Here is a 12,551-nt window from a genome sequence, read left to right on the forward strand (position 1 = left end):
TACATTAAATTACTTTGAAATTCATCGTTCATGCAGCATCCCTATAAGTAGTAAAGGTTTTGTCACACAACTATTCCCACATGTGGCAGAGGAGGGACCAAGACTCAGAGAGACTCATTCACTTGATTTCCTGATTGCACAGGGGACTTGAGTAGAGCCAGGAGTAAAACATAAGCCCCCTGACCGGCAATACCAGTGTATTTCCAGTACCAACCAAGCCTCGTCATAGAAGTTCTCACTTGTTCAATCTTCCTTCCAGATTTCATCATCATTCAGTCACTTTTGTAACCTTAGGCCCCTCCTTGACAACAAATTCCTAGGGAAACATACTTTTGAGTGTTTTATTTCAAATTGACTTGTACCACAAAAACAATGTAAGTTATTTAGCCAATAAGTAGGAAATATTTTCTCCACTAAGGATCCACCTTCATCTCTTTTCACAGAGGACAGTTATGGGACGGATGGGAAGGTTAGTCAGCCCGGTCTCACTGCAGACATCAACTGGCAAGGCCTGGAGGATCTATACAGTGTGAATGGAAGCATCTACGAGGACAGACCAAACTATAGACTTAGTCTGGTTGACTGGACTAATTACTTGAAGGCTGCAGATAGAGTATTTGCACTGTTGAACAGTCACCATGAGCAAGATAAAGCAAATATGACTAAAAGTGCTCAAAGTGATGGGATCCTGGCTATGTCTGCTGAGCTCTCGGCACCAGCAGAGTCAGATGAAGACCCGAGGCGTAGGGTTGGGGAAGCACCTCCTTTGACCTTGCCAGCTGACCTTCCCACCCTGCATTCCAACCGACCAACTTTCAGCCCAGAGAGTAAACTTGAATGGAATAACGACATTCCCGAAGTTAATCGTTTGAATTCTGAACACTGGAGAAATCATAAAACTGACAAGTGGATGGAGCATGAAGGGATCAATCTTCTTGAAACTGATTTCAGCGGCGACGGCACGACGACGGAGCTGGTGCAGCCCGGTCCCAGGCACCAGAAGGGACTTCCCCAGGATGGTCCTCCAAGAGAAGATGCTTCTGAAGGTCGGCTGCATCTTACCACGCATCCTGATGTTGACTCCATTCATCGGGATGAAAGCGTCCACCAATAGGAGCAGTCTATTTCCTCCTGCAGCCAAGAGAGGAGGTCAGACCAGGTGGAGAAGAGTCACAGGAGGCGGACTTACAGAGCCCGGGAGGCGGTGCCTCCTTTCCACTCTCCTCTGATTAGATGCCATGTTACCTTACCCTAAACACAGTATTTTTTTTTAACGTTTTCTTAGTAAACTAATAAAGGCAATCATGACAACCGACATTCCAGACTCCCCCGGGTCCTCCCCCGGATACACCCGTGCAGCGGAAGTCAGTGCGCGCATGCGAGCGGTACGCGCCCAGGGACTCTGTTCTAAGTCGCTCTTTGACCAGAGTAGAAAGACAGGTGGATTTGTGGGGGTTTGTTTGTTTGGGGGGTACTAAAACAGTATTATCTTTTGAAAGTTGTAAGGACATGAGTCTATAAATGTTATCCAACCAAGACGGCTAGAATTGTGCCTTTCTGAGTTTCTGAAACTTGACATCCTCGGTGAAATTGCAATCCATTTTCCACGGCCTGTGAAGTGTGGTTTTGATTCATTTTTAACCACTGGAATTTTTCAAGGCCCTCGTTTTTAGCTCAGTGATTTTGCACTTTGAGATCGGAATGCCATGTCTATTTGGTTAGTCTTATTTTTTTTCCAGACTTGTCAGTCTCACTGCTTGATCTCAGTGTGACAAAGGAAAAGGGACCCCCAAGGGTGACACACAGTATGGATCGCATATTGTTCAACATACGCTTTTGCCAGAAAATAATGCATGTGTTTTACCTCTACTTGCTAAAACTGATTAGCAGAAAGGCATGGCTAAGGATGTTGACAGTAAAAATAAATAAACAAAACAAAGATTGCCTGCTTACTCTGTGCCTACCCTCAAAGTGTTCATCGTATGCTTAAAATTGCTAAATTTTTATTATTTTCTTAACAGCATAAAAGGACTGCAGACTTTTTTTTTCATCTTTGTTTTGTTTTCTTGACTTGGCTAATAAGCTTAAGTGTTAAGAAAATATATCTAGTTATGAATTTACATAAGGAATTCTTTTCAGTAAAACAAACTCATGAATGTTTCATAATTTAAATGCACCGTATGTGTTGTGTGATTATTTTTAAGGCCTTCACCAGGTTCTGATTTTTTAAAAGCATAATTCAAAACTGCTTTTGAAATTCTGTGTTCTTGAAAATATTCTTGTCATGTATTAGATGTTTAAATACCAGCAAAAGGATTATTACCTCATTGAAAGTTACCAGTATCCTAGCCAACTTCCCAAGAAGGTTTTTTTTTTAGCTTAACAGTAATTTTTGTTTTATTTTTAGATGATTCAAACGCGTAGGTAAATTATGTTTCCTTTACGTGTTTAAGGTGAACTCTTTTAAAGAAAATTTAATATGTTATAGTTGAATCTTTTGATAACTTTAAGTCTTTATCGTAGACTCTGTACATATGTTAAAATTAACTAGCTCTTTATCAGATGTGTGTGTCACCAGCTGAATGACAGATGAAACATATTTATGGTCATGAATGATGTGCTTTGTAAAAAGGTTTCAAGTTATTAGGAAGCATACTGTGTTTTTTAATCTTGTGTAATATTCTGTGATACTTTTATAGAACAATTCTGGCTTCAGGAAAGTCTAGAAGCACTATTTCTTGAAATAAAAGGTGTTTAAACTTTACCTGTTTCAGCGAAATGAACTTAACCAAGTTTTTGTGGTATGCTCATTCCTTGCAAGTAAACTGGAGTCCTGATCTCAATGTACCAATACATGATTAAACATTAGCCTTGTAAAATTGATCCAAAGTCAGTGTGTTATAGAACACTCTCAGATTAATGATTTCCACATGGATTTGCCTCATTGCTGTCCGGTGGGATGTGGCAGAGGCAACCTGAGGGCTGCTTCCTGGGCAGGCATCTGGGCAGCTGCACAGGGCCAGCACTGGGTTAATTTCTCTACTGTCGCTATCTTGAGATACTCAATCGTTTTTGAACAAGGGACCCCATGTTTCCATTTTTCACTGAACCCGCAAATCATGTAGCCAGTCCTGGGCAGCAAAAATGTAGTTTTTCAAAAGCAAGAGGACAGGACCCCCGACCCCCTCTGAAGGAAATTTGGGTTCTTTGGGGACCATGAATTTTGGTGGAGACCTTGCCACCTTCCAAAAGCTCAAGTGTTCTGACTGACAAATTCCATGCACTTCCTTCTGCTCCAGACCTCCTGAGGAGCTTTGTCCCCTTCAGATAGAGATGCTAACAATCTGAATCGTCCAGAGCTCACAAGGTTAATAATAAAGGAAAAAAGCAAAGGACTTTGGGATCGCCAGTTCCATCCTTGGATAATTAAGGAAACCATCTGTATTAGTTTGGTAGGGCTGCCATAACAGAATACCACAGACTGGGTGGCTTAAACAACAGAAATTTATTTTCTCACAGTTCTGGAGGCCGGAAGTCCAAGGCCAAGCTGTCAGCAGGTTTGGTTTCTCGAGAGACCTCTCTCCTTGGCCGGCAGAGGGCCACTTTCTCCCGTGTCCTCACATGGCCTTCTTCTCTGTGCATACCCATCTCTTCTGATAAAAGCACTAGTCATATAGGTCGGTTCAGGGCTCTACCCTTAGGACCTCGTTTAACTTTACCTCTTTAAAGGTCCTCTCTCCAGATATAGTCACACAGGGGATTAGGGCTTCAATATATGAATTTCGAGGGGACACAGTTCAGTCCATAACACCACAGTTTCATCGAGAAAAGAATCCCAGATAGTGTTGTCCGAAGACACATCACTGTGCCTCCCTCCTTGTTCCTTTCCTATAAAATGTGAATAGGCCAGGGCTTCGCTGGTGGCGCAGTGGTTGAGAGTCCGCCTGCCGATGTGGGGGACACGGGTTCGTGCCCCGGTCCGGGAAGATCCCACATGCCATGGAGCGGCTGGGCCTGTGAGCCACGGCCACTGGGCCTGTGCATCCGGAGCCTGTGCTCCGCAATGGGAAAGGCCACAGCAGTGAGAGGTCCGCGTACCGCAAAAAAAAAAAAAAAAAAAAAAAAAAAAAAAATTGTGTATAGGCCAAATGCTGCTATCCTGGAGAGAATTCCATTGTAGTTCAATAACTATTCCTGGAGTAGCTACTCTGTGTAAAGGGCACGAGAGAGACTATTTCAGATCTCGAAGGGCCCTTGGAGATTGGCTGGCCACTGGGTCTCATTTGATGCCTGAGGAAGCTGATGCCCAGAAGGGCTGAGCTGATTCCCATCTGTGCATTCCCCACGGATTTAGAAGAGAAAGAGATTTAGCAGAGGTGAGGGCCAGTCCTCTCCACTTTCTCCATTCCAAGATCCATGGGTGCACGTGCGCACGCACACACACACACACACACACACACCAAATTAGTGTAAAGAGAGGCCACAGTGGGACCCCATCTGGTAACGAATAGTGGAGAGAACAACAGACATGAAATTAGACAAGACTCACTTCACTGCACACTCTAGCTTTTCCTATCTGTGTGAGCTTGGAAGAGTTACATAACCTCTCAAACACAGCTTCTTTGACTATAAAATAAGAGGTTTGAATCAAGGATGGCAAATACATAGCATATGTGCTGCTTTTCCCAAAATGTGCCCAGGGAAGACAGTGCTAATTCTTCGGGACAATTCTCCGTTAAGCCAGAGCATTTGTATCCTTAGAATCCTCAATGCAGCCAGCTACTATCAACACTGCTGAATTGGTGTTGGCACGCAAGACAAAACCTATTTGCCATATGCAAATTAGATCATCTCTGAGGCTCCTCCCGGCCTTCTTTTTTAAAAAAAGTCCTGGAAATTCCCTGGCAGTCCAGTGGTTAGGACTCAATGCTTTCACTTCTGTGGCCCAGATTCAATCCCTGGTTGGGGAACTAAGATACCACCAAAAAAAAAAAAAAAAAAAAAAAAAAAAATTCTTGTGATGGTAGCATCTGCAGGGAATTTTGGTTAAGAGAGAAGGAATGAATACTTCACACTTTCACACTCCCACCGCAAGCCAGACATACCTACACATGTTGACCTTCTAAAAAAGATTTTTAAATGCTTCTTTTTTAGGATTTGCTTTAGAGCTGATTTGATCTCAGATATAAGAAGGTCCTCAATTCCCCTAAATTAGTCCAGTTCTGCTTGAGATTTTCAAAATTTACTTTAAAGAAAAGAAAGATTTTTGATGGATAATTAAAATACCTAAGGAAGTTAATACCTCAGTATGGTCCACCACCCTGGTTCATTAAGGCCTCATGACTTCCTTTTCTCTTTTTTTTAATCAACTCCAATGAAAAATTTATTTTTTCATAGAATAAAAAAATTATTTTTTTACAAAAATAAGAAATTATTTTTAAAATGTTTTGTAAATGTTACAAACTTACAAAGTTAACACACAGGGTTGAATTTTCTAATCTTCAGATCCTCTGGTATTTTATCATCTTCACAGAAGTGGCTTTCAGTGTTCCTTTCCCTTATATTAACAGCAGTGACCTCTTCTTTGGGTTTGTGCCCTCCCTTGAAGGGCAGGGTGGGTGATGTTAGAAAAAGCCTCTTGCCTGCCTCTCCTCCTCTCCCCCTCCCTGCTTCCCTGTTTCCCCTCCCCTCCCTACTTCTTTGCCACTTTGCTTTCTGTTTAACCCCATTCTTCCCTCCCTCGCTCCCTCCCTCCTTTATACCCTAGTGTCTATTAGGCCTCTGTGACTTCCTACAGAGGCTGAAGCAAAAGCTCTCAGAGCTGCCTAAGCCCCTTTCCCACCTCCTGCCCCTCCGTCTCTAACACATCCATACTCACTGCCAGGGCTCAGATCTCAGCCTTCTGCTCAGAAATCTCCCGTGATTTTTGTCCCCTCCAGAAGCTTCCTCCTTCCATCCACCCACTTGTTCCGCTCTCCACCACCCTCTCACGACCAGCTTCCCCTGGATAAGTAGCACCTTCCCAGGTCTAAACTTTTCTCTAACTTTTCATCTACCCTCCTGGGCCATAACCCCATTCCCCACCTTAATCTCATCCATCTTTCATTCCCCTACCTTTTCAAATTTTACCTTTTCCTTCCATGTAAACTTTCCTGGACATGATATCTTGTCCATTTTACACTCTCCCCCAGGTAAGAAAACACTGCTGTTGTACCAAGTCTGGGGCCAAGGGAGTGAGAAGAATTGGCCACATTTATACCTTGCTCTTACCCCCCATGTCTTTTTTTAATAAAATTTTCAATCTTTTAATAAATTTTTCAATTTTTTAAGATAAATTTATTTATTTTATTTATTTATTTTTGGTTGCATTGGGTCTTCACTGCTGCGCACGGGCTTTCTCTAGTTGTGGCGAGCGGGGGCTACTCTTCACTGCGGTGCGTGGGCTTCTCATTGGGGTGGCTTCTCTCGTTGCAGAGCACGGGCTCTAGGCGCGCGGGCTTCAGTAGTTGTGGTGCACAGGCTCAGTAGTTGTGGCTCGCAGGCTCTAGAGTGCAGACTCAGTAGCTGTGGCACACGGGCTTAGTTGCTCCGCGGCACATGGGATCTTCCCGGACCAGGGCTCGAACCCGAGTCCCCTGAATTGGCAGGCGGATTCTTAACCACTGCGCCACCAGGGAAGTCCCTTTAATAAATGTTTATTGGAGTATAGTTGATTTGCAGTGTTGTGTTAGTTTCAGTGGTACAGCACAGTGATATACATGTAACCACTCTTTTTAAGATTCTTTTCCCATATAGGTTCCTTCCCCCATTTCTGACCAAGAAACTTACCTAATATGCCTACTGTTCATGCTGGTCTAGACAACTCACCTTCCTCTAAGTTGTGTGGTGGACTTTGGGGACGTCCACAGCCTAATACTTTGGGCTGATAGCGCACCTGTTGCTGTACGAAGTAAGCAGAGAGAATGACTTTCAAACATTAGATTGCTCCTGGTGGGACTAGGGTGTCCTAGTCCTGCTCCCTGGTGTTAGGGAAAGCACTGCAGAGGGTTGGGGGACAAGGAAACGACAAATGTTGAGGTTTTTTTGCGCTCAGCGTCGCTTCACTTTTCTGCTGGCAAAAGGAAGTGGTGAGTGAAGGTGTCTACCTTCTGTTCTGAGTTTCTAGCCCCCGCACAGGTGGGCATCCCAGGACTCCAGAATCTGCTTCCTCCCCGCCGCAAACCTCCTCCCCCACGTTACCTCACCTCCTAGCCTCAACAGCACAGGTGACCCAGAGCTAGAGTGGACACAACCACTAAAAGGTTTCATCCAAAGAGGAGATGTCATCCACCGTACAACCCTGATATGTATCCGGTCACTAGGAGCTCCTAAATCAAACCCAGGAACTGAAAGCGCCGAGAGATTACAGTGTTTTCCGTAATGACCATTAGGTGTCACCCTAGTGCAACTAAAGACCTCTTTGCTGGGCGCCAGGACCTGGGCCCTTGGCAAAGCTGCCATTTACATTGATTTCTAAAGTAGCAGCACTATCATTTCGACAAGAAAACATCTAGAACTTGATCCATGGCAAGTTTTCGCTCTTTCTTCAGTGCCTAGGATCTTAGCCACTCCAGCGGGCCAAAGAACAGTTTAGCTTTCCACTGATGTATATTGGTATTATGAGTTGGAATTGCATCAGACTTGGACGTTTAAATTCAAGAGTGAGCACCGAATATTGATCTCCTTGCTTTCCAATGACTCCGTGCAATTAAAAATGGTTTTTGGCTACACTGAAGCAACAGAGGCCATCTCTGCCTAGCTGACCATTTTAAAAAGAAGAAAGGAACTGGATGCTTTTTAACAGCTCTTAAGATGCTGAGGTTTTACCAAGTCTGGGGCTAAAGCAAGGAAGATGAGTGGCCACCTTCATAACCTTTCTGCTCTCTTCATTTCTTAAAGAGAAACCGTTTTCTCATGTGTCCATTTCAAATGGCACAAAATCCAGAATGGCTCTGCATCTCCCTTGAAAGTGTGCGATACTGAAGAGATTCAAGAGAATCCTTTTGCTTAAATTGCACACATAAGTGAAGAGAAGATGGTAGGCTTGGGCAGGGATTACCATTTGCTTTTTACATAAATGGCTCCCTGGTTAAATGCACGAAGCCATGGAGGAAAAGAAAGCTTTACCCAGAAGTCAGCACAGAAGCACACACTCTCTCCAATTATCCATATATCTCGGGCCACCGTGACCTTTTAGTTTAGGTGTGCAAGGGAGTGATAGAGTGAGAAATGGAAATCAATTGCCCTGCTTTCCGCCTATAGAGTGCTCGAAGCTGGCTTCTAAATATAACCACTTTGCACTTCAGTCCGTGAGTCATGCTGTTATTTCCATGGCTCCTTCCGCTCCTTCCGCCTCTCACTCAAAAGTTTTAGATGCCAGTGTACTTAGAAAACTCTGCTGGTCGTCAGACAAGAGCTCAGAATCCAGGGCTTTCTCTCCATGGTTGGGGTATGACCACACGTTCTTCCTCCAGTCACAGGCCAGCTCCTGGGCCCCTTGAGCAATGACTAGCTTGTTATTCAGTAGAGACTGGGGAAAGGGAGCCTTTAACTGTTTTGTTGATCAAGTTTTGATATTTACTCCTTTGGAAATCATTCTTTTTTATGCTTGAGACTTTCCCTTGGTTTACCAATTTTATCCTTATCATGATCAACAGTGTGGCAAAGAAAAATACCCATCAAATGCCCACCCTCTGCTCCCTGACACTCCCAGGATCCCAGCAGTTAGGCAGGAACGTGGCACTAGTTCAGACTAATGCAGTTTGACATGTGTCACTTCCGGGCTGAGAAAAAGAAAAGGACTTTTGCCTTTCCCTGGGCTCTTTGCCTCAGCAACCAAAACCAACCCTGAAAGTTCCAAATGGGGCAACTTCCAAGATGAGGAAGTCTCGTCAGCCTGGGTCCCTGAGGGACTCTGTGGAACAGACCCACATAGAAATGTCCCGTAAATGAGAAAAACTTTTGTGCTATGAGGCCACTGAGATTTGGGGGTTGGCATGTTATTTAAGCATAACTTAGCCTATCCTGACTAACACGAACCATATTCAAGGCATATAGTTCTGTAACCCCAAATTCTGTTTGAATTTAAATAGATAAGTGAAATATTTAAATTATTCTCTTTGCTAACTCAATGAGAAGTGTGCTACTGCAGACTTCTGAAACTATAGTCTTAATAGTTCCCACATGGGAGACTTGGCTTCAAGGCAGAGTTATCAGTTACATAAGGAGTGCATGACTGCCATTTTCCAGAGCAAGTTGAGGCCCATTTAATCCCATCAAACCCCTGTGTCTTTATAGTGGGAGAAAACACTGATATCATTACTTCTTCATCTCTTCAAACAACAAAAATCCTAAGAGACAAACTAATTTCAATCCAACACACTTTATTCTTTCTTTCTTTTTTACTTTTTTTCTGAATTTTCAATGATCAAGTATTCAAGATGTTATAAACCAAGGTTTATTAGTACATTGACAATAGATTTCATTAAACACAGGAATTATACATCTTTTACATTACCCTAAGAGGTCTCCAAATAAATATTCATTTTAAAAATCACAGAATCAAACTCCTTTATGCAGCAACTCAAAACAGCCTTTCATCACAAGCACACCCCTACACACAAAAACACACACGCTGAACACACACTCCACTAGGATCCTAATGCCAGTTTATTTGACACAGTATTACATTTCCTTTAACTAAAGAGTTAGAGGCTGACCTGCCTGTTCCATGTTTCTAAATTAATATTTGCGGTAGAGGTATGTATTTTAAGAAAAATGCCCACTATAATACCTTACCAATTATCCTTAGTTTTCATTTCTACATACAAACTTTAAACTTGTTTTGTTCACCCCTTTGGTTTAATATGTCCCTGCAATTACTTTAGTTTTCAATAATATCTTCTCCTTCAATTTTACTATGTAACAGTAGAATACCAGAAAAAGACAACACCTTCAAAACCTCAATATTAAAAACACCTTACATGGGTGTAAGGTTTTTTTGGAGAAGAAATAAGATGATCTGAAATATATTTTCCCCTCTCTCTGAAATTCTTTGTAGCATCTGATTATTCTGGCTTAAATAAATATCAAAGGCGCTGAGTCTTCCATAGAAAAGTACTCCCCCTTATACTCTTCATTTTTGCCGTGTAAAATTCATGGATTAACTGTAGTAACCAGAGTAATGAGCGCTTGTTTTCTGAGTAGTTCTTCAGATTTCCAAAAGCAAAGCACATGCTGCCCCTTATCAGTGAAATACTGTGAATTCAGTGGTGCATTGTTGCAGTGAGCATGCATCGTCAAATACTTTTAGCACCGAGGCATTTATTTTTTAATGTTGCAAAAGCAAATACCCAGGAAGGGTTTTCGTCATATCTGACCCTTCCTAGGGCTGAGTAAAAACGAAGTGCTTAAAATAACCTCTTCAAACGTACACAGATCTGGGACAGCATCCTGGAAGGTAAGGAAAGGAGAGAAGACAGAAAAGATAAAGTGCGCGAGGCCACGAACTTCACCTTACCAGCCATGGCACTCCCTTCCGTTCCATGAAAGAGGAAATGCAAATATGTGGGTGTAAAGGGTATCTACCAGTCTGTATAACAGAATTAGCAAAACTGCAGTCTAGGCAATTCTGGGATTATGCAGTATTTTGATATTTATCTGCTACTTAGACTACTCAGTATGCACCTATATATCAATAGTTATGTTCATATTTCTGTGCCACTTAGGATGTTTGAAGCGCACACAAGGTCACAGAGTATAACTGGCTACCACTCCAGGCTTGGCCTCTCCTGCTGCTCCTGGGCACAACTAGAGAATCTCTGCAAATGCTTCAGGTCCATTCAAACTATGAAGCTTCTCTTCCCTTTGGTGCACTTGTAGTTGATACAAAACAGGCTCCAAAAAGAAACTCTCTGGCTCCAAGTCCACCAAACAATGCAAGCTGGAAATGCAGACTAAGGGAGAAGTGTCTTGGTGGTGGGTAAAAAGGTAGGGCTGCCATTACCTTCTGCAGGTAAGCTGACATTTCTAGGAACATGCTTCTGTTTTTTTTCCTGCAGCTACTAATGGTAACAATCAGGAGTAATCGGGTTGTGATTTGGTTTATAACATACAACACTTATCTGTTCACTTAACATGTAACACTTTGTATGTGTCCATTTAAAACTTTTATTAAGAAACTTAAAAGCTATAGTCACTTTAAAAAACTAATATAAATGTTAACATTCTGAAACGGGGTGGGGGGGAAGCATACACGTGAAATCCCCAAAACTCAAATTCAACAAATCTGAACCACCTTTCCTCATTATGATTCATTTCAGAAACTCTACTGAGACTAAATGTTAACATTAGAATTGGATTTCTTCTATATTAAATAGGAACTATAAATAAATACCTGAGGTATGTTAGGACAAATAATTGTGAATATAAGACTTAGGTAAATAAATGTAAATTTACCTTGAAATTCAAAACATTAAATTTTGATGTTTCCTGCAGATTTTTTTTTTGTTTTACACAAGGAAATAATAATTACTCTTCAGAAACAGTAACACATCAAAAAATGAAATGCTTCATGTATGACTGATTCACTTTGTTATAAAGCAGAAACTAATTTTTTAAAAAAATGAAATGCTTCACCTCACTATCTTATAGTCACACCTTACCTATGTTAACCAAAACTACTGCACAGCATTACGTAGTGTAAGAAGTGCACAATAGAGAAACATGTGTCTGAACCCTGACTTGGCCACTGTGTACAATCCTAAACAAACCACGTTAACTCTCTGAGCCTCAGTTTTCATGATCTGGTTAAAAAAAAGAAAAACAATAAAAATAGTTATCTTGCAAAGTTATTAAGAGGATTTAAATGCATGATGTATATTAAGTGCTTGACAAAATGCTCTGCCAATAGTCAACATTCAACGAATGCTCATTTGTTTCCTCTCTGCTGCTCCTTTCTTTTCCCTACCCTAGTTCTGAATGACTTTTGACTGTTTTCAAGAGTTACATCCACCTACAAAGGATATGGATTTCAAGCTACAGAAGATAACCAAAATAATGTGTACTAACTGCCCACTCCACCCCCTGGGGTTTCTAAATTAATAGGCTAGACTCAAGGATATTACATTTGCATATTGAAGTCAAATAATAGGGGGCTTCCCTGGTGGCGCAGTGGTTGAGAGTCCGCCTGCCGATGCAGGGGACACGGGTTCATGCCCCGGTCCGGGAAGATCCCACATGCCGTGGAGCGGCTGGGCCCGTGAGCCATGGCCGCTGAGCCTGCGCATCCGGAGCCTGTGCTCCGCAACAGGAGAGGCCACAACAGTGAGAGGTCCGTGTACCACACACACACAAAAAAAAGTCAAATAATACATTAATCTATAGAGTTTTTAAAAGAAAAAGGTGACCTTTCCAAAAAATAAGTAATTAGAAGCCTAAGCTAACGGAGAGTGGCAATTAAACATTTAACAGGAGTGGTGACTCTAAAGTAACACAACCAATTTATTATCAAG

The 12,551-nt window shown here is 42.1% G+C and overlaps 1 protein-coding gene across 2 annotated transcripts in view; it reads left to right on the top strand.

Annotated features, from left to right (window-relative positions):
- The window catches only part of SULF1 (sulfatase 1), a 164,197-nt gene extending 162,164 nt beyond the window's left edge, over nucleotides 1–2,033 (top strand). The window contains exon 21 of one of the 2 annotated variants that reach the window (XM_060115978.1): nucleotides 444–2,033. In XM_060115978.1, the coding sequence (XP_059971961.1) occupies nucleotides 444–1,114 (671 nt within the window). In that variant the 3' untranslated portion in view covers nucleotides 1,115–2,033. The remainder of the gene's footprint in view (nucleotides 1–443) is intronic. The other variant, XM_060115974.1, reaches the window with a different exon arrangement.
- The last annotated feature ends 10,518 nt before the right edge of the window (nucleotides 2,034–12,551 follow it).

Source organism: Mesoplodon densirostris, chromosome 13, assembly GCF_025265405.1.
Source record: "Mesoplodon densirostris isolate mMesDen1 chromosome 13, mMesDen1 primary haplotype, whole genome shotgun sequence".
Taxonomy (NCBI): domain Eukaryota; kingdom Metazoa; phylum Chordata; class Mammalia; order Artiodactyla; family Ziphiidae; genus Mesoplodon; species Mesoplodon densirostris.